Source organism: Mixophyes fleayi, chromosome 3 (genome assembly GCF_038048845.1).
Source record: "Mixophyes fleayi isolate aMixFle1 chromosome 3, aMixFle1.hap1, whole genome shotgun sequence".
Lineage (NCBI taxonomy): Eukaryota > Metazoa > Chordata > Amphibia > Anura > Limnodynastidae > Mixophyes > Mixophyes fleayi.
Genome location: NC_134404.1, coordinates 213799572 through 213823311, shown reverse-complemented (window position 1 = coordinate 213823311; position 23740 = coordinate 213799572). Strand labels below are relative to the sequence as shown.

Below are 23740 nucleotides of genomic sequence, written 5' to 3'. Positions count from 1 at the left end.
AATTAAATATTAAAGGGAAATTCACTATGGAAATTCTGCAATTCTCCCTTATTAGCCTTACATTGGTCGTTTATCAGTACATGTAGCAGTTTTATTTTATTTATTTTTGTCAATGGACAAACACATACATTCTTTAGAACTAAAATAACGTTTATATTACTCAGTGTTTTTGTATTCAAACACAACTCTTTGAAGAATTAATGTTGTTTTCAGATTCACAGAACTCTGAATAGTAATAGACTTTTTGTTAGAAGCTCCATTTTCAAAAAACGAAATGTACTGAAAAGCCATCATGTACTTTGAAAAGAACACAGTATTTTAAAAAGTTGTTTTTGCAGCCTTTGCATGCCTTCTGAAAATAGCACGCTTTCATTGCATACAGATAAGATAATGTAAATGACATTTAATAGGATTTCATGTTCAAAGGGATGTCTGTCCAAACTATTTTTCACTTTGTGAATATTTAGGAATTGTTTTTTTAATTTACTTTCTTAGTTTTAACCTATGGTGATTGTCTATGGTAGTTTTTAGCGCTGGCATCTCGCACCCTATGCTGTGGTCACCCTGGTAAGTAGTAACCGTAAGTATTTTACAAGGATTTGCAAGGCAGAGCATCAGAGATGATGGGTGGACAATGCCTTTAAGTATTATGGTATGTAAACCAACAGAATAATATGGCATTTAAATAAGTTATACAGATGAATGATACATGTACAGGTGGAGTGTGATTTTTCATGCTAAAAAGCTCATGAAATACATGCCACAAGGTGTAAAAATTGTTCTGTTGCTCCGTAACTCAGCCCTGCTACAATACTGTTTCTACTGAGTGATCAGGTTTAGTACATACTTGCCAACTTTTCCTCGTTGGCTTCAGGGAGATACCGGGGAGGTGGGCGTGTGGGGTTTGACGATTCTCATCAATTTGGCTAAAATGACGCAATATTTGCATCATTAAGACCCCCCCCCCCCCACACACACACCCCCCGCCACTTATCTATTGCGGGGTGACAATCAGTAGGTTGCCCTGCTCTCCCGAGAGCCCGGGATGGTCTCCCAGAAATGCGGGAGTCTCACGGACATTCCTGGAGAGTAGGAGACTATGCGTTAAAGAAAAGCAGCTAATGAATCTGTAGAGACTGAAGTGTCTTTTACATTTCTGTCTCCATTACTGAAGTCATGTTGTCTTACCTGTCAGTCTTTGATTAAATCTTGGTCTCCATGAAAATTGTCACCTCCATAGGCATCAATACATGGACATGGGACACAACTTCTGAACTGGCTCAGCATAAGGGAGAATGCCAGACTCTTCAGGGAGTGATGGAGATCACCCCTATTTCAGGGAGTCTCCATGACATTTAGGGAGAGTTGGCAAGTATGGTTTAGTACAGCCCTCTCTGAATCATCATCTGCAGCTCATGTCGCTCGATTGTGCCATTTCGCAGAATTGTAGTCCATCTTCATCATGCATATTTGTTTTTAAATTGTGGTAATAACACTAGTTCAGATTAGACGCATTTTTGATATTTCCACTCAAATTAAAGGGCCTGTCCTTGCAGAAAATATGAAGGAAAAAAACAAAACAAAACAAGAACAAATAATATTCCCCCATAGGTTTTAATGATTGTTTGTGACGACTTCACAAACTATTTTAAATATACGTTGAAAGAATATATTCATATATACAAAAATAGCCTGCAACTACTCTGAGTTTTTGATAGTAAGGTAATCCCACTGACATTCATAATGAAAGGGATGAAATGAAAAAAGTTAAATACTTCATCTTGAATGACTTTGTTAGAACATCAATTGACTAGTAGACATTTTGGAGACTTAGAAGATAGACATCAATAGATTTCAAACAAAGATATGTCTGTTTTTGGGAAGCTGATGTAGTTGCAAGAACCAGTATTAAAGGATTTAGATCTTAACTTTGGCAGTGTCCTATTGCTTTCTAAAAGTTGTCTTTGGATAAATATGTACAGTTCACAAAGAGGGCATAGTTTAGTGTGGAATCATTCCACATATAACTCTTTCATATCTGTGGACATTTTGTCTCCTCTATGTAATTTAGGTAAGGTTTAATACATTTAGCAAAGTGATTGTTACGACAATGAAGCAGTTTGTACTATACTACAGTTTGGCACCAGGCACGTAGGTGTACGTATTAATTAAATAAAACACAAAATATTTGACAGTGGTATGACAAATTTGACAAATGTGATACTGCAGTGCTAACAATTAAGCTTTCTCGAGTGAATAAAAAAATCTGGTCCCTAATGAAATTACAAGAGTGTATATAAGCAATTAAGTGTTTGTCAGTACAAGAAAACAATACATTGCATTTTAACATTGTACTACCAAATCTGTGATGGAAAACTAAGGGGTGAACACAGCAAAGCAATGATAATAAATGAGTAAAAAATACACAGGTAAGTTAAAAACCAAACTATCTCTCTTAAGATCATTCACAAACAACAAGACATTAGAGCTGCAAGGCATTATATTGAGTTTCGTCAGTGCTGCTACTCTCCTCCTTAAAGTGGATGGGCACTTCACAGTCCTTGGAATTGCCCAGGGAATTCTTGCACTAAGAAATGAAACTTGAATGTGCAAAATGCATCCCATTATAAGTCCAGCACATCAGAGGTAATGGAAAAATCAAATCCTCTTTCAAGGACAGAAAAGCCGTGTGCCCTCCTTCGAATCAGGGTACACCCATGTAAATGTACTTTATCCAGCCCACAATCTCATTATATAATCTCATCCCACAAAAAGAAATGAACTTTTTGTGCATTGGTGAAAAAGAAGCCACATTCATGCCCCTAAGCTTTACTCAGCAAGGGACACAGTCAATTGGTGACATCATAAAACAGCATTTGCACTGTGCTATATAGTACTTTTTCAGCAACTGTCAATCACTGAGATCTTATTTCTTTTTTTTTTTTTTTTTTTTTTTTTATAAATTTTTATTTTTGGAAGGTCAAATAACAAACAAAACCGATATGCAGTGTCAGCAAGAAAAAAAAACCACATCACATAAAACATGATATAAAATCAACAGAATATCGTAAAAAATCAGTGCAAGGAGGCAAATTACGTGTATAAAGAATGACCAACATTTTTTTTTTAAAAGATGTAAGGGAGAGAGCGAAATGCCGCGAAAGAGGAGGGCATAACGCAGGGAGAGAGGAGAAGAGAGACTAGAACAGAGCAGAAAAGTAAAGGAAGAAAGGGGTTCTCAAAAAGAGGACGGATATATGTAGGTGTAAAGTCAAGTGAAAGGGGAGTAAGCCTGAAAAAACGAGAGCCATGGGCTCCATACCTTAGTGAACGATCTTGATGTCCTATAGATAATGCTGGTCATGTATTCCAGGCGCTGAACCTGCCAAACTCTGTTAATAACGGCCTGAAGCGAAGGTGGAGATTGCTGCCTCCAGTCTGCTGCTATTTGGAGATCTTATTTCTTTTATTTATATGTTCTTTTTTTTTTTATTACAAACTCAATTTCTGCATGATACACAAAACAACGTTTTTCATTTATGTTATGTCTATAATTTATTCCTGGTTTCTCTTTTTCCTGTCTGCTTCTCTCTGGCCAAACTTGCCTTTTGCCATTTGTATAATGATGTGTCAAACTAATTCATAGTAGTTACCACATTACAAACTACAAAGGACAAATGAAAGTATGACAAAGCCCTATGTGTTAATATCACAATTGGTTACAGTATTTCCTCTGCAGTAAGCAGTCTTTGGTGTGTGAAATTAATGCAAGTGATAAGGTACAACTACATACTAAGTTAAGAAACACAAATTTGCTTTTTTAGGTTGAACCATTGATACAAAAAGGTCATGAGAGCCTGGTGCATCATATATTGTTATATGAGTGTAACAGAGATGCTGGCGACATTGTACTAGAATATGGACATGAATGCTATCATCCCAATATGCCTGATGTCTTTCTTACTTGTGAAACTGTTCTTTATGCTTGGGCTATTGGTGGGGAGGTAAGTACCACAATTGTTTGTTTATTGTGGCCATGTATTGTATTACTTAACTGCAATGTCCAATTTCCATGTTATACCTGGGATTTAAGGTGCTTGTGAACTGAGATAAACAAATGCAAGGCTACAGTGGTAATACAGACTAGATTCCAAGAAACACAACCCTTCTTTCTCCCTTTTCTGCCTCCCTTCCTCACATCCTTCTTTCTTCCCCTCCACCATCCCTTCCATCATTCTCCCCTTCTTTTCTCCCTCCTTTCCATCCTTGTCCCTATACATTCATGCTGGTCAAGCAGAATGTGTTTTATAGCAAAGAAATTGTACTCATTTTATTTTATTTTTTTTCAAAATGCTGTAAATCCCTGACTTATTTATTATTTAGAATATTTTATTTATCTTAATGTATTATCATTGACTACTGTAATTATTACAGGGATTCACATATCCACCCCATGTTGGCCTATCAATTGGCACACTAACAGACCCAACATATGTCCTTATGGAAGTCCATTATGATAATCCATCACATCAGGAAGGTAAAACAAAAACTTCTAAATTCCTTGTTGCCAGGAAGGACTGTTTATCATTACCGTTCATACAATCAGCACCATTTTACTTTAACTTTTTTGTGTTTTTTATTTTTTTGCTTTTAGTATTCTTGACAGTTCAGCATTAGAATAATTACTGTGAGGGACTAGAAAGAAGTTTATAGACAGGAGAAAAGTGTAAACGGCTGTTGGGAAGAGATAAGAAGTTTGGAGATCTACTTTAGTGTCCTTCCTTCTAAGCTTATTATTACTGTAGTGCAGGTATAGTTCTCTGATTTAACATGTTGAAGGTATGTACTAATTCAAACAGCAGGGATATTTTTCCATTGTAATGAAGTGGAGCTTGTCATGATTCAAAAGAGAGTATTGTGAACCCATGATGTGTAGGTTGAAAGGTTGAAGTGAGACATTTTTAGATAATGAGTAACATGCAGTAAACCTGTATAAGGTGCAGCTGGTTTAATACTCAGAACTGTTACACAAGTTCCTTGGAGGCATGTAGAAGAGATGACAGGATTTTTTTGAATAGATTTGTGTTTTATGATCTGCCTGGAGGAACCAAAAGCAGGTACAGTTGTTCATAACAACATAATCTCTAAATTTCACTGAAATATAATATAATTTACGATTTATGTTCTTTTCTATAGTAAGTAGTCCCATAAGAATAATATGACTCTCTAGATGACAGATACAAGTGGGAAAGATAGCAAACTGAGAAAAATACATATAAGCAATAGCAACTCTTATACACTAATAATATATCAAAATGTAAATTACATGTGCTACCAGCACCAACATAATCTGTAATCTAAAAATAAAAGTAGATTTATTATTGACAATGATACTTTATCCGTAGTTAATGTATTAAATGTCTTAAAACATTTGCACAACATTGTGGACCTCATTTAGAGTCGGACGCAATGTGCGTCTAAGACATGCAGGAGTGGGAGTGTGCCGAAGCTTGGTAGGGTATTACGAGAGGCATGCAACCCCAGTTGCGTCCTACTCGTAATACCCTACGGAGCTGCGAAAAGTTCCTGCAGCTAGCTAGCTACTTGCGCCACCTAATTCCTGCCACACATGTTTAGCCCTTTTTTGATGTGTGTTGCGTCTGCGCCTTACTGCGTCTAGGATTTACTTACGGGGGTCACACCTTCACAATTACGCGTTCCGACCTTTCACTCTGTTAAGTAAGTCTAGTTGCTATCCAATAACGATTGTCCAATTGCCATGATGTAATTCCAATGCACGATGTGATTTAATAGCCAAAAGTAGCAGAATAACAAGTCAGAATAAAATTAGTACAGCCATTACTTTTAGCAGGCGCTCTAGATCCAGTGTACAGTCATTCAGGTCTAAAGGCTGTGGTCAACTAGACTGGACATTGGTCCCAGAGCCTCCACTTATATACAGTCAGTGATACAATAAAAAAAAATACAGATGACTTGCGGCATGATGACAGGTGGCTTGCTTCCATAGGTTCAGGCTTCAGGTAGGTCCAGTGTAATGCAGGCCATTGGCCAGTTCAAATGATGCCATCCAGGGGTGGGGTCAGCTCTCCAGAAGATGCATACTTAATCTTCCCGCCAAGAACAGGTTTAAACTGGTCTATTAGCATTACACAGACAATACCATTCTAATCATTTATTCCCTATCATCCATAACTAGCAAACGCAATGTGCGATCCCTTCGGCGAATGAACTGGACGACTGCGGATAAATAGGGGATTAGAATGATACCAGACATGATATGCTTCTTATGACCTGAACCTTAGATCTCACTAACGTGTATATAACATTATAATATTTCCCCATAGACTCTGCTAAATTTCAGTACAAATAACTATGTGCTGCAACTATTTTTAATATGAGCTAATTACAATTGTGTAAGTTTGTGTAAATACATGTAGAAGTGTTTGCCACGTGTTGCGGTTAATTATGCTCCTCTACACCGTAGCGTGCTATTCGCTTAATTTCAGACAAAGACAATCAAGTTGTTAGATATTAATTAAAATTACCATATCCAATTTAGCTTACTTCGACAACTCGTAGTAAGCCGCAAGCTGTCGCAAGTGTAAATTGCGTCCAAGATGCAGGCGGATATGGTGCTTGCTGCACATGCGTGATAGCTGTTTTTTTTGGTCTATACGCCTAAAACCGACTTTGCATCCGACTCTAAATGAGGCCCTGTATGCTTAGGCAGTTTTGTATGCTACAGACTAAGAACATTTATTTTCATTATTACAGAAGAAAGAAAAAGCACTTCACCAATTCCAGGTTAGACAGGCATGCAACATCTGCTACATTTGCAATGATGCTACCATATTAGTTTCTCCTATACCATGCAAGTACAGAAACTTGCATAATTAAAAACAAAGAAAAGGGCAAACCATGTTACAATGCAAGGGGTACAAATTTACTTATTTTTTTGCAGGCACGGGAAATACTGGCTGTTTTTTCATGTAGCACACAAATAGTTGATAGCCTTTTTTTTTACACAGAAATTAAAGTTGATTTATGACATGCTGTATACCAACTATAAATCTGTCCATACATTTTAAATTTACCTCCACCTCCATCATGGTTTTGCCAAGGTGCAAATTTGCTCCTTTTCTTTGCATTGCTCCTAACTCAAAATCCGGACCATATTGTTTTACTGTGGCTTGACATTATGAACTGACTTAATCTCTGTGATATGAAGCCACTTGTTTCACATGCTGTGTAACCTACGCTTGCACCTGTGGTAGGAAATGTGATTAATGGAAGACATGCCATTGATCCACTTGTGTTTACTTTAGTAAATCCAAGAAATGGGACCATGCAGCATATAACAGACAATGTTATATTACTTCTGCTCTCGTGCAGTAAACTGAAGTGATTATGTGGTCATTGAAATTAATAGATTCCAACTGCATAGCCATTTGCACAGCTTTACTAGAATTAAAAAAAACACTGGTATATACATGCTTTCTAAGTCCAGTGGGACACCAGCCTTATAGATGATGCAAAAATAAGGCAGATTTGAGTGCTAGGTGTAAATAACTTTGGGCGAATCATATTATACAATGAACTTTAGCCCAAACTTGTAAAATCTATCTTTCTGTAATAATGAACGATATCCACTGTAATTTTGCTGGGGATTAAATTAGACATTATGTTTTGCATCAGTCACAATAAAGATACAATTGGGGGAATTCAATTTGCCATGAGGTGCCACAGGACATCGTCTTAATGTGTGGCTGTGCACATTGCCAGCTAACACGGTAACAAAACAATGCTTCTTTTTGTTACAAGGGAAAATGAGTGAAGATTTGAGAAAAAATATGTGTCTCCTTGGACTGTTAATATGTTCAAATAATATATTTGATTTATTTTATGAAGATAAGTCAATTCATTTCTAAAGAAGATGATTCTTGCCACTGTAGCTCCTGCAGTGAAATTAAACATCTAAATAATTTTTCTTTAATGTTTTACACAAGTGGGATAATTGGTTCATTTTGTTCATAATCGATTCAGTAACATCATAGTCTAAATGCATTCTTTAAACATGCTTTTTTGTCATTGTAGGTTTAATAGATAATTCAGGAATTAAAGTGTATTATACTCCACACACAAGAAAATATGATGCTGGTGTTTTAGAGACAGGCATTTGGGTCAGCCTATATCACATGATCCCACCAGGTATGCCTGCATTCAGCTCCGAAGGACACTGCACTGTGGAATGTTTGGAAGAGGTGTGTGTAGTGCAAACCATATTAAATAATCAAAGAATATCACTAACTGTTTTTATGTAAAGATAAAATAAAGTTTTGCTGCCAATTATAATATTAACAGCGTTCCTTCACGGCGATTGTAGCATGTGCTGAATTTGTCAAGTTACAATGTTCTTTTACTAATGTAGTTTTCTCTAACTGGTGCATTTTTAAGGTATATAGTGAAAAAAAGTGTTTTTTTAGGTTAATATTTTTTGTAACAGTCACTTACTAATAAGCAACCAGAAGGAGGATGGCTATTGTGAAATCACATAGTGTGATTTATGAATTCATGCGAATAACGCAGAGGGACACTCGCGATCCATCATTCTATCTGCATAATATGAACTTTGAGTGTTTCACTACCTTACAGTTTATATGCATTTATTGTTCTTGTGCATTTGTTTAACTTTAGCTATTGTATGCTGTGCGCATTTATGTTAATGGGAACATGGTTACATAAGCTAGACATGATATTCTTAAATGACGCCAGGTGAAATGTAACTCAAGGATAATTGAGTACAAGATGTTTGGGTTAAACAATTGCTGTACACATGGATAATGTTACCAAATCTCTCCTGTTTAGTCAACCAAGTCATTAGTATACTGGTATACCTGGTTTAGACTCCTAGGCAACTTCTCCACAGGGAGCCAACACTGACACTTATCACTGACCCACCTAAAATAACCTGGCTACTGCCCCATGTCTGCCAACCATTACCTCCACCACCGTGTGAATATTGAATGGGATATAACCTGTGTTTTGACTGTATTGAGTGTGTTTGTGGATTGGTGACATGGAGCTGTGGCATTCTGTACCTGTGAAGAATTACATCTGTCTAATTATTGTATATCCGCCTGTCAGTATTGCCATCTATGGAATAAGCATGCGTTTTGTTTGCAACCAAAATCTGCCTAGGTGATATCCATGATCCCACTAGAACATGCTGTCCTTACATTTGGTGACAGATACAGTGGTGGAGAAACAGATACAAGATTTGGACCAGGCACCACACGCAACTATAAAAAGACACCCGTGGCCAACAATGTCATTGAGGAATGGCACAGGGTACATGGCTGCTCTGAAACAGGAGTACTAAAAATGTGAAAAGGACACTTACAAGGAATTTGCAGAGGTAGAGAAATTGCAGTCATGGAAAGTGACACATAGGATGTGTTGGTAGCCAAGTTGCTTCAATGGGAGCGAGAGCATCCGACAGGTAAATCCGAGGAAGACATGGAGGAGATGTCGGAGACCGTGAACAGCCATGGAATGCGTCTGTGAGCAGTGCAAACTCAGGGCAATTCTTAATGACCCAATCTGAACAGATGGAGGTTATGTTTAAGGTCCTGGGACCCAACTCTAAGGACCATGAAAGGGCTTACGTAATGAAGGCAGCATTAAATGTGCTGGTACGGTTGCTGGAGAGGACCTCAGAATCAATGGAACAAGCTACCCCGTTTGGGATATGGTAATATGCCAACCATTAATGAAAATACCACAGACATTAACACACATCTACAAATTTTTGAGAACATGATGCTAGTAAATGGTATTGAAGAGGAAAACTGGCATGACATATTACTTGGGTCCGAGCCTAACCGGATAGGCCCCAGAAGCATATCAAGACCTGAAATAAAAACATTTTGAGTGAAAACTACATTCAGAGATTGGAGAATCATCCTTAAGGTGCAGGTGCTTGGGTCATATTCAGCAGGACTGTCCTAGCTTTCGCAGCCCGGGGGGGGAGTAGTGTAAAAATTTGAAACCATTACGGGTGTGGTGAGGGTTGCTCCAACCAATATGCATAAACATCACCAGGCCATGTGGGTGGGAAGGCTAAAGTTTCAAGGGCTGAGGGACTCGGGGGGCTTCCATTATATGCCCAGACTGGGTCCTGACGTGTTGTTTATTCCCTAAGTGAAGGATTCACATTTCTAGTCAGTTGCAATTTAAAGGACATACCTATGGCTGGAATTTGGTTAGCTAGCTTGGGCCCACAGTAGGAGTCAAATGAAAGTGGGGCTTATGAATAGACTACCAGCAAATGTTGTTTTGCGAAGTATTTAGGCCACAGATTAATAAGTCACTTTGTCAACACCGTGACATGCAGTCAAACTAAAGCTGACCAGTTAAATTTCCAGCCAATTTCCCAGACTGGCACCGGAAGTCTTGAATGTGTCCCCCACTGCAACCCCTGAATTACGCCTGATATGAATACGACTTTGAATCAAGGGGGCTTAGGGAGGTGGACCAGGGAGAATTTAGACATGCCCAGTAGACAGACCCTTCCTTAGTAGGCTTATGCAGTGGAGCTGACCAATCAAGGGCAACACGCTCAGGTAGTGTAGGATAATAATTTATTGTATCGGTAGCTGAGGTGCCAGCAGTAGATGAGGCTCACAAGCACTTAGTGGTGCCCTGAGAGTATAGGTCCAAGTTACTGGCACTAGCTCATGACATCATTGTAGCTGGGCATCTAGGGATTAAGAATATCATAGCCTGTTTATTGCGCAATTTTTACAGACTCGGCTTGTCCCAGTATGGGCTTAATCTCAAATCCTGCAAAGTATGTCAGAAACCTGGTGGAGCACCTAGCAAAGCCTGATTATTTTCCAGAAAGTAGACATGGGTATAACAGGCCCCTTTCCGAAACCTAGTCATTCCGGGAAGTGATTTATTTTAACTGTAGTTGATTACGCAACCTGGTATCCCGAAGCAGTGTCTCAAACCTTCACCGACACATAGCTCAGCCTCGATAGACATTTTCAGTGGAGTGGGGTTCCCGAAGGAGGATATCAGTGATCTAGGAACAGTTCCAGAGTGAGTTCATGCAATCCATGTGGGAAAAATATGAAGTAAAACCTACCTGTAATGCTCCATACCATTCCAAGACAAATGGATTATGTGATAGGTTCAACTGTACCCTCAAGGAGGTTTTAAGATCATATTTCCACACGAAGCAGGGAGATTGGAAGATGGTCTTGCAGCAATTACTGTTTGCTTACCGTAAATTGCCGTAGGCCTCTACCAGTTTTTCCCTGTTTGAGTTGCTATATGGAAGCAGGGTATGAGGAACTCTACACCTAATTCGGGAGAGTAGAGAGGGATAATTCCAGAAGACTCAACAGCCAATTCTTGAGTATGTAGTCAAATTACGAGACAGACTTAAAAGACGCATGATTCTCATCAGAGCTAACTTGATGATAGTACACACGCCAGTGGTGGTGTTATGACAGTTATGCAAGGCAATGCAAACTAACTGTAGGACTACAGGATATTTTGATACTACCTACCTGGAAAATTAATATACAAGCAAGCTGGGCTGGTCCATCTACAGCAGGGGTCCTCAAACTTTTTAAACAGGGGGCCAGTTCACTGTCCCTCAGACCGTTGGAGGGCCGGACTATAGTAAAAACAAAAACTATGATCCAGCGCTTCAGCCGGCCAGCCAATCGGCAGCGGCCGCCACCCCCTCTCCCTGTTCCACCAATGACCTTCTCATGTAAAAAAAATGACAGACAGGCAGCGGCGGCATAAACACCCGGCGGCAGAGCTGGATTAAGGCTTTGGGGGGCCCGGGGCACTTAAGACAGGGGGGCCCCTAAGATCTAAAATTAAGGGAATAGTGACACATCCTGCATTACATCACCTACAGCCCACAGTATGACACTTACAGCTCTCCCAGAGGGCTTGCTTAGGTTGTCTGCATAAGAAAAATCATTGTTTCCACAAACTAAAATACTGTACATTAAAACAATCATCAAAACACCACATTAAAATGGGTATTGACACCACACATTAAAACTAGCAATGATATCACACATTAAAAATACCATTGATAACGTGCACTAAAACTAGCAATGATACCGCACGCTAAAAATAGCAATGATACCGCACTTTAAAAATAAAATTTATAATGCACATTAAAACTAGCAATGATACCGCAAATTAAAATACCACTGATAATGCATCATTGGGCATGGCCAGGCCACCCTCCTACAGACAAAAAAACTGCATTGTTGTGTACACCATTGAACGGTCACCAAAAATTGATTCTAGTGGGATTATCCCACTAGAATCACAACATTTCACAGACTTTGCTGCTCTCTCCTACCTGTCCTTCTCACTTTCACCACCTGTGCTGCAGGTTTCTTTAGTTGCGGCTTGTCTGGATCCTGGAATGTTAGGGGCCCTATTTGGAAAAAAAAATGGGTACATTTAGAAAATTACAGCCACCCCCGGCGTTAAATCAGTACCACCCATGATTAATAATTAGGCCTTCCTCCAGCCCCAACATTAAAATAATAGGTTTATTTATTAAATGTGAATACTATTTCCCTCCCTACAAACAGCCCCAGCAATAAATTAATAGTATTTACATTTCAGAAATATACCTATTTCCCGCAACCATCACTGCCATTAAATAATTCATAGGCACATTTAATAAAGGGACCTCATTCTCCCCAAACCACCCCATCTTAAATTAATTAATTGTCCCCACTATTGTGTCTCTCTCCCCCCCCCTTTTTCCTCATAGTGTTTCTCTCACCCTTTTTTTCTTATACTGTGCCTTTCTCCCCCCTTTTTTCCCATGCTGTGCCTCTCCCCCTTTTTCCTCCATAGTGTGCCTCTTTTCTCCCCCTTTTTCCTCCATAGTGTTCTTCTCTTCTCCCCCTTTTTCCTCCATACTGTGCCTCTCTTCTCCCCCTTTTTCCTCCATAGTGTGCCTCTCTTCTCCCCCTTTTTCCTCCATACTGTGCCTTTCTTCTACCCCTTTTTCCTCTATACTGTGCCTTTCTTCTACCCCTTTTTCCTCCATACTGTGCCTCTTCTACCTCTTTTCCTCCATACTGTGCCTCTTCTACCCCTTTTTCCTCCATACTGTGCCTCTTCTACCCCTTTTCCCTCCATACTGTGCCTCTTCTACCCCTTTTTCCTCCATACTGTGCCTCTTTTACCCCTTTTCCTCCATACTGTGCCTCTTCTACCCCTTTTCCTCCATACTATGCCTTTTTGCATTATTCCCTTTTTTTTTTACTTACCTTTCTATTAACTTTTCTTTTCTTCTCCTCTCTTCTGTCTTCTCTCTTCTTGCTTCCTCTCCGCGCTGCTCCTCACTGAATGACAGGCGTGATTTGATGACGTCACGCCTGTCATTCAGTATCAACAGTGCAGAGAGGAAGGAGGAGGAGGGATGCCAGCGCAGCGGTGAGGTGAGTAGTGTATATTTTTTTTTTTACTACCCGGCTCCCCCCACCAACGAAGGGAGCCCCACGTATAAGGTACTCCCGGAAGTACTCACTATGCTGGACTCTAATTGACATGATAGCCATAGGAGTCATTGTCCCCTCTTGCAGCCCCTGGGCAGTCGGGGTATTCTAAGTGCCCAAATAGGATTGTATCACCTGGTTCTGATTTGACTATAGGTGTTTGATTGAGGTGACCATAACTAAATTACACCCCATGCCTAGAGTAAATAAACTCTTGAACCGACTAGGAGCAGCTTGCTATATGACAACTTTGGATCTTAGCAAGGTGTACTGACAAATTCCCCTCATCCAAGAGGTGCAGGTGCAGTTGATAAAGGTTGATATTTAATTGCATTTGGTAATTCTATGAATGAAGAGTTAGTATGTAAATGTTTTTAATATAGGTAAGAATATACAAAATAAATATTAGTTCCAGATATTGCAATGCATGTTAAGCTGACCTACTCACACCAAAATCGTCCACTTCTGGTCAGGCCTACACTAATTATAAACAAGAATTCAATATGAATTTTAACATGATCATTGCTATGTTTCTAACGTGGTTTGTATGCAGCTTTTAAAAGCAGGTACTCCTAAACAATAGCAGCTGTTACACAACTAGGAAATCGACTGACACCAGTTGGAGAGAGAGAGGGATGCTACTATATATTTATATATATAACCTACATAACTTGGATAGAGACAGAATCATACCTCACTCATCAGATGAATGAAAAATATGCAGCAAATGCTTACTGTAATATCATCCATAATAAACTGCAGTTCTCATTGCAGTCCTTGCTGTTGAATTATTATTTACAATAACTCAACAGCAAATCATGCAGTTACCAAGGTATTGCAAGTAAAACTTATTAGTAATTTTTATGTTTAATTTTAAGAATAAGCAGGGAGAAAATGTACTGCATGTGCTACGTGATGACAGCATTAAATTATATTTAAATGCTTTTTATATATGTGTATATATGACAGAGCTGTTAACTATTGATGCCCTCCTGGATCTCCCGTAGAATGTGTGTGGTGGGAGGGTGGAAGGGAGAGAGGTGTGTCAAAATGCATCTTTTTGGCCCCGCCCAGTGCCAAAATCAACATTTTGCCAAAACTACGCGATTCACCACAAATTGCCTCATTAGGCTCCCTACAGGCAGGATGCGGGAGAATTGCCTGCTCTCCCGGGAATCCGTGAGACCTATCCGGAATTTGTGAGTCTCTTAGACATTCCGGGAGAGTGAGCAAGTATGATATATGAGTGTATTATTATTGTCTATATAGCACCAATCATAAAAGGCATTCCAAATACAAAATTGTAGAGGATCTGGAGAGTGACTTCATTTTGCACGGTGGGCCACTGGATAAGTATTTCCAATAAAGATAGTACATTTCATAAATATTATTTTTAGAGCTGATTTTATGAGGTATGACATAAAGCATGTCAGAATTGCATATCTTGTTTGTTCCCTGTTTGCAAATGTACAGTAACTATTATGTCTAACTATTGTAGGTGACATAATGCAATGTAAAATATTTATTCATAAATAATGCCTAACATAAAATTATGCCTAACATAAAACACATAAAACATAACATAAAACACTAAGCCTATCTAAATACCATAGAGGATTAGCCCAAATGCTAAATTTAAACTCTGTACACCACAGTAAAAAATATTTAATGATTTTACATATTTAATTCATTATCTAAGATAAAAAATATAACTTTTCTGGCTATCAATTATGCTATCTGTTGTATTATTTATAATATAATTTATTATAAAGTTATACATTGAATCAGTGTTCAAAGGAAACTTTAAACAATGTTGTGCACAATAATGCTTACCACATCACCAATTTGTTTAATTAATGGAAGTTTGAAACTATAATGTGAAAAAAATGTGGGCTAAGCAGGAAGTCTCCCCCACATGAACCAGATGTGAGTAAGATGTAAAGTATGCTATCCATTGACAATAAGGGATGTGTTCTTTTAATGATCAGTGTCACTCAAGTACTTGGAGAATTTGTCACTTTGAGACTTTAAATAATAGTCTCTTGTCCCATCTAAAAGTCTCTTGTCCCATCTTTGCCCTGACCAGATCTAGGCAGGAATATTGTAGTGAAAACCATTTCAATATAAATAAAGGCATCTGCAGGATAGTTTAATATGTTTTTAATTCCTATCAGGCTCTGAATCATGAAAACCCAGATGGGATCAATGTATTTGCTGTTCTTCTTCATGCTCATCAAGCCGGACACGTTCTGCGTGCACGTCATTTCAGGAAAGGAGAAGAGCAGAAGTTGCTTGCCTATGACAATGAGTTTGACTTCAATTTTCAGGAGTTCAAATACCTAGAGGAAGAACGGACTATTCTACCTGTATGTATAACATTTTACTCTGCACATACTATGGAGGTCATTTACAACAGACCGTGCACATGTTACTATGCACACATGCAACAATTTCCAGAATGTGACATAATTGCACCTACATGTGCACAGTTGTAACTTTTACATCTTTACTGGATAGACAGTGGTCATAACCACCTTTGCTGTTACTCAAGCTGTACAACGTGCACTCTGTCAGTTTCATAGTTACAGGGGTTGTACAATTACCTGACATACACATTGAGGGCCTGATTCATTATGGCATTCAAAACAAACATTTTGTGTGCTTCTTTAAAAATGCATTTAAATCAGGCTTACGCATGTCCATATTCAACAAGGTGCAGATCTGAAGAAATGTCAGTTGATGAATAGATCTGGGACTTGGTCCGCTCTGCTCTAACAGACAATACACTGCAGGATACGTACAATACATATGTGGAACATAAAGTCACAAAAGAACGCACAGAAAAAAAATTCAATTAATGTCTCCAATTAATAATATAGTATAGTTATTAATGACAAAATATTAAAAAAAAAAGATCTGGAATTTTATTTTTTCCAATAAAATACATTTATTAGGATGTTAAGAATGTCTATCGTACATAAAATGCATTTTTACAGTTGCTCCTGATTACAAACACATGTTGTAGCTCGCATACGTGACCATCATTACTATCACTTTGCACTTACACCAGACCGTGCGCTCGAGTTTAGCATGCCCTTAGTGTACATTGAGTACATGCTTACGCCATTACCCTCCCTGTTCCACCCATGAAATCGTAGGCTGCAGTAAGAGTCCTTTTTCGCTCAAACATTCATTGGATGTTGCTGTGTTCTCTGGTGTTTGGTTTGTTTCTGGGCATGTTATGCAAAATATGGCATGTATCAGAATGTACGTTCCTTATTGAATCAGGCATGATTGCTCGTCTTTCACTATGATTAGGAATTTCTGTAGCTATCCACATTCCCCTATTCTCACCTTTTTCACCTAGAGAGCCTCTTTTGCAGTAGTGGCCAGTGATTTTTTTATTCAATTAAACCAATTGGCTTCTGCCCATTTATATAACATTGGTGATTCATGTATGGGTTGTAGAAGGCCACCAGCTGGACAGCACTATTTTAAATATATTTTTTTGGCTAGAGAAGTGGTCACCTCTAATCATGTCTGTGCTTGCCTACAGTACACAGCAAATTAAAAACTAAAGGTATCCACACATAGAAGAGACTTCCAACCGTACAGTTACTGGGGGTAGCTCTGCTCTATGAGGGAAACTATAACTTCACTTTATTGCAAGAAAATTTTTATTGTTTTGTTATTTGTACATATTATTCATACATCAGTCAGTTACACACATTAGTCAGTTATACACATCAGTCAGTTATACACATTAGTCAGTTACACACATTAGTCAGTTATACACATCAGGCACTTACATACATCAGTCAGTTATACACGTCAGTCAGTTATACACATTAGGCAGTTATACACATCTGTGTGCAGCATAGGGGCTTAGTGGTTAGCACTTCTGCCTCACAGCACTGGGGTCATGAGTTCGATTCCTAACCATGGCCTTATCTGTGTGGAGTTTGTATGGTCTCTCCATGTTTGCGTAGGTTTCCTCCGGGTGCTCCGGTTTCCTCCCACACTACAAAAACATACTAGTAGGTTAATTGGCTGCTATTAAATTGCCCTTAGTCTCTCTCGGTCTGTGTCTATGTATGTTAGGGGATTTAGATTGTAAGCTCTAATGGGACAGGGACTGATGTGAATGAGTTCTCTGTACAGTGCTGCAGAATTAGTGGTGCTATATAAATAGATGATGATGATGATGATTTGTAGTATGTAGCATGAATGTCAACAAGACAAAAGATATGCCATCTTCTGCCAAATGATATATGTTTTTATGTGGTTTGCAGGGAGATAATTTAATAACTGAATGCCAATACAACACAAAAAGTCGATCCACAATGACATGGGTAAGATAATCCTTTATATCTTATAATTATACTGTATGTACATAAATATATTGTGCTCTAAATTGTTGATATTAAGTTTATTTATATTGCAAATGTCACCATTCCAATCTTTGTCTTTAGTTAGAATTGCTGCATACCTATGTGTGCATAGTGCAGTCCTGTCAGTAAAACTAGATCTATATTTTGTGAGTCATGTAGAATTGGCCTTAATCGCTTTTTCAAATCGCACAGTAGGCAAAGTTATATCTCAGTCTGTTCTCAGACTGACACGTATCTCCTCCGTGCGCCTCCCTATGCTTAGCCAGAGAACAGTAGGGATGTGTTAACGCTCTTAAGTACTATGCTAAGAAGTAAATAGCTTCAGATGTGCCTCTAGGAGGTGTACTAATTGCAACTGCTTCCCCCATGTTGCAAGATCTCTGCGGAGAATGATGTACATAAGCACGGACCTTGCTGTGTGTAAAAAAAAATTTTTTAAAAAAAAGTGTGACTACCCCCCAAAGAAAAAACTTACCCAGCCCTAGTGCTGCCAGCCTATACTGGTACTAGCAAGATTGGAGAGAGACAAAAAGTGTGTAGTGTTCCTGATTTTTCTCGATCTAGATTTTGCTAAACCAGGTTGATAAAGCACTAGGGCTCTTCCTACAACCCTGGTGTGGGGTAATGTGTGAAAAATAGATGTTCAAAAGCATTTTGTTCATGGCGCACTACAGGTCGAGTATGCCCAGGTCACCATTAAGTGTCTGGGCATTCTAGTGCTTGTAGTACTACAAGTGCCAGCATATCCATGGTTGCCAAGGCATTCTGGCACCTGGAGAACCACAAGTGCCAGCATGCCCAGGCACCATGCCTAGTGTTAGCACAATGCTTCTACCTCCACAATTTTGCTTCTATCAGTCTCGGCTTACAGCACTAGGGCCGGTTTCACGTTTATTTAGTTATTTCTTGGCCTTAGAGGCCGTTGCATATAATACGTTTAAAACACATTGTATGTTTGTAATGTAGAATACTCTTTAAGGGTACCTTATGAAAATTTGGCAAATTTTAAGATACCTGCAGCTCAGAATAATAAGTAAAGGACAGAATACAATTTACGATTATGCTATAAGCACACATTGCGGCCAACTCTATATGAGGCCTTTTATGTTATGCTCATATTTTTTACCTTTTTTAATACAAACAGCATCGCTAAATTGTGATCTGTGCAAATACTTACAAAATTATAGCCAATTAATAAAATAAATTTTACTAAAATATTGCTATAGTTTATTTGAATATATTGTTGTTGCTGATTGTTGTTGATCTCAACAACAATGTAAAATTAAACAAGTATCTCACGGACTTTGTGTTACAGCCATGTATTTTCTTCATTGCATTTTTCTGAATTCACATTTTTACTTCTTTGCATGAGGTTAGACTTCTAGGTAGGTACACATATTTATGAGTATTAATGACAGTGTGAACATTCCATTTACTGCCTCCTTTTTTTTAATAAAAAATAATCCCTTTACAATTAATTACCAGCAACTCTTTCCAGTCCTATCTGGTGTCCAGCTCAAGGCTGGGAAACTAATTCACTAGCACTGGTAGGAGGATAGGTGTTTGTATAGAGCAGTTAATACATCACATTTTTTTATTTTTTTTTTAAAGTAATTTTTATTAGGGTTTTTTCAAAACAAAACAATGAGTTTGAAACATACCAAGAGAATGTATAAACACACTGCCTGTAAGGAGCCTAAAAAAGGCAATTTGTGGTGGATGGCGTAGTTTTGGCAAAATGGTTGATTTTGTCACTGGGCAGGGCCAAAAAGATGTGATTTGACACACCTCACCCCCTTTCGCCCGCACACCACACACAATCTTCCGGAAGATCCAGGAGGGCATCAATAGTTAACAGCTATGTCATATATACACATATATAAAAAGCATTTAAATATAATTTAATGCTGTCATCACGTAGTACATGCAGTACATTTTCTCTTTGCTTATTCTTAAACACAATAGTAAGAAAGACTTAGATAAATTATCTAAAATCCGGTATGTTATTCATGGAAAAGAAAAATGTTGTTTGTTTTTATTTTTCAGGGGGAGGGGGGAGACGAACAATGGGGGAAGGAAAGGTTTTAGGGATGGGGAGGGGAACAGGAAAATATTCTACTCATTGTTTTATGCATCAGAATATAGGAAAGAGGAGCGTTAACCCGTGTGGTTACACGGAGATCAAATTAGTTTAGGATTTTCTAAAACTTATAAGCATAGTGATCCTTCTTAAACCTGACGAGGGTACATATCAAAACAACAGAGACTTGTCAAACGGTTGTCAAGGGAGGCTCAGCATCATAGTAACTCGTCCAGGAAGACCATGTGTTTTTGAAATTCACTGGTTTGTCTTTGAGAAGAGCTGTGATGCTTTCCATCCTATAGATTGACCAAATTTTATTGATAGTGGCTGAGAGCGAGGGGGGAGAGGTGTTTTTCCATAGAGTGGCAATTAAACATTTAGAGGCATTCAATATATGTTTGATAAGTTTTTGTGTGGAGCGATTAGTGCCGGGGAGCCGTCTAGGAAGAAGTGAGTATAGGGGGGACTCGGGCATTTTAACCAGTGTAATATCCTTGATGAGATTAAGAATTTGTTGCCAATAAGGTCGTAGTTTAGGGCAACACCACCAAACATGCAACAGGGTACCTCGTAGACCGCACCCTCTCCAACATCTGTCGCTAGTAGTCGGAAAGATAGAGTGGAGACGAGAGGGGACCAAATACCATCTGTAGAAAATTTTGCAAGAGTTTTCCTTTATCCTAACTGATATAGATGACTTAGCTATATTAGTTCTCACCTTTGACAATTCTTTAGGAGTCAGGGTCTCCCCGGTGTCCCTCTCCCAGGCAAGCTCATGAGGGTCTTTTTCGGGCTGGCCAAAGTTGTTAATCAATTGATACAAAGTGGAAATTAAGCCTCTAGTAGTCGGGAAACAGCGACATAAAGATTCTAATACATCACATTTTTTAACTTTAAACATCCTTTTTTTAAATATCCCATTTAACTTTGTCCCATTGCCAGCAAACGTCGCCCTGCCTTTCTTTATGTAGTGGGTTATTGGTAGAGATGGTCACTGACCCCCGTGTTTTGGTTTTGGATTCGGTTTTGGATCTGGATTACCGTCGTGTTTTGGTTTTGGTTTTGGTTTTGCAAAACCGCCATTGCGTGTTTTGGTTTTGGTTTTGGTTTTGTTTGGTTTTGTTTTGCAATTTGTTATAAAAATTACATTTATTGGTGCTAAAATAACATAATTTAGGTATTATTTTGTAGCTACATTATTATTAACCTCAGTAACACTAATTTCCAGTCATTTTTTATTCAATTTTGAACACCTCCTATGTCACAATATGATTTTCATACACTTGAAAAGAAAAATTGCTGCAGTTCTTGCCAGTGATAACAAAAAGGCCATTGTCATGCCTGGGCATAAGACCAAAAATCCACCTCTTAAGTGTGGAATTATTTTTACACGAATCCTGGCAAGAGTTGTCTATCCATTTGTAACATTTTGAAAGCCACACTCAGTAGAGGTAGGGACCTTAACCATCTGGGATCCTCATCCATGTTTCGTCATTTTTCAGCGAGTTATTGGCAAACTGTTGGGAAAATCAGAAACTTTGGTTAAAAAAAAATTAACAACAAGCATTCCAGCATAATCTACCTCCCTTCTCTCATCTACATCCCAGCACCTGCAATCTTCCCCCCCAACAATTGGCAAGTAAACAATCCTCTGCAAGAGGAAGCAAGAATGAAACCTGTCACCCAGTCGCAAAGCGGATCACAGACGCCCTGGGTACTATGCTAGCGTTAGATCTGTGTCCAATGTCCACTATTAATACAGTTGGTTTAAGACATTTAATTGAGGTGTTATGTCCCTGTTAGCAAATGTCATCACTATACCATTTTACTAGAAAAGCTTATTCTCTCCTGTACCGGAAAGTTCCTAAAAATGTCATTATTGGGTGACAAAATGGTATTCTACCCACTGTACACTTAACCACAGATATGTGTACAAGCGGAACTGGGCAAACAAAAGATTATATGACTGTGAAAGCCCACTGGGTTGGTCTTTCGCCTTCCCCAGCATGGACAGCAGCAGCATGTACCCAGGTGCATCACATTTTTGAGAAGTAGGCTACTCTGTGTATCAGCAGCTTCACTAAGAGGCATACAGCTGACAAACTGTTCCAAAAACTAAGGGATGTCATTGAAAGATGGCTAATCCTGCTTGGAGTCTCCTGAGGATATGTCATTTCTGATTACGACCCCAATATTGGTCCAGCATTACAGCGGGGCTGAATTCCATCACATTTCCTGTTTTGCACACACTATCAACTTGGTGTTACAGAACTTTTGAAAAATGACATGCAGGAGATGCTGTTTGTGTCCATAAACATTTAGGGTCAATTTGTGGTTTCTGCAACAGCATGTAGGAGAATACAGCAGCTGCAAGAAGACTAGCATTTGAGGGGAATATACTTTAGTCCAGCGAAGTAGTTACCTGTGAAGAAAGTGCAGACACAGTTAGCTTGAGTCAAGTGATTGCCTTAATAATAGATTTTGAAAAGGTGCTACATAAAATTATAGTGTGCAATAAAACAAAGTAAATGTGCTAACTATATTTTAATTGTAGATGAAATACTTAATTTTCTTTGCAAGGATCCCAGACTTATCAACATCTTGTTGGGACGTCTTCTCCTTCAGTTTCTCTGGCAACTGCTTGTAATAAAAGAAATTGCTTTCCCAAGACACCCAGTGATGATGCAGATGAGTCCGCTAAACATTTTGATATTTGCTGTGCTGTAAAAGAATTGCCCAAAAACCGTGACAGCTCTGCCCTAAAATCAACTAGTCATTCCCTTTGGAAGGCCATTATCAGCAATTACATCATACTACACAGACTTCTATGATATTGGGATATTGGGATGAATTAGTATTGTTGGAGGAAGATTATCACTAAACCCTGCCACCTCTCCAGTTTCGCAATGAGCTATGGTACAATAAAATGTAACTGCAGATTTAGACCAAGACTGTCAGCCCTATTATTTCTATTTCAGCAATTACAATTAGCAATGGAGCAATGGAGCTCTTCTCTTTGGGTGTTACCTATATAACGCAGCACAATTTGCCTGCAAATTCTACAGACAAGCCTGCTTGTCTTCCTCTCCATCAATGACTCTTAGCAATTGAGCACTCGTCTTTGGGTGTATATTACACCCAAACATTATTAGTGAAAATTATGAAAAATACAGTTTAATCCCTGATAGGCCCTCCACCATCCTTTGCATGTTAATAGTAGGATTGGTTGGAATTATGGTCAAGGTCACACATTTTTTTGACAAATCCTTCAAACCAGCCCAGATGTCAAACTGTTGTGGTCTGCCCCCTGCGTCATCCCTGCTTGTGTTTGGAAAGTGCATATTGGTGCCAGAACCTCACATGCCAGAACTGCTCCCACTGGTGCCACACTGCTGCAGGACTTACACAATCAACCGCATCCTCATCGTCGGATACCCAAATCTCCCCCACATCCTCTTCTAAAGACAAAGTGTCATCCTCACTTGGTGTATCACCGGCTACACTCGGGCTGTTCAGGCACACATCAGCAGAACTGCTGAAAGGGCCCTTCTTTATGGGTAGACTAACAGAATGGTCACGATTAGACATCCCACTGTTGGATGGACTCTCCACAGGGATTGTTGTCATTTGTGAATCAGAGCAAATATTCTCCTGTAATGCCTCACTGTTATCTTGCAGCTCGGCTTTGACGC

The 23740-nt window shown here is 38.8% G+C and overlaps 1 protein-coding gene across 1 annotated transcript in view; it reads left to right on the top strand.

Annotated features, from left to right (window-relative positions):
• Positions 1–23740, top strand: part of MOXD1 (monooxygenase DBH like 1) — an 85387-nt gene that overhangs the window by 26404 nt on the left and 35243 nt on the right. The window contains exons 5-9 of the mRNA XM_075203089.1: positions 3825–4004; positions 4435–4537; positions 8116–8282; positions 15749–15940; positions 17867–17926. Of these exons, the coding sequence (XP_075059190.1) occupies positions 3825–4004; positions 4435–4537; positions 8116–8282; positions 15749–15940; positions 17867–17926 (702 nt within the window). The remainder of the gene's footprint in view (positions 1–3824; positions 4005–4434; positions 4538–8115; positions 8283–15748; positions 15941–17866; positions 17927–23740) is intronic.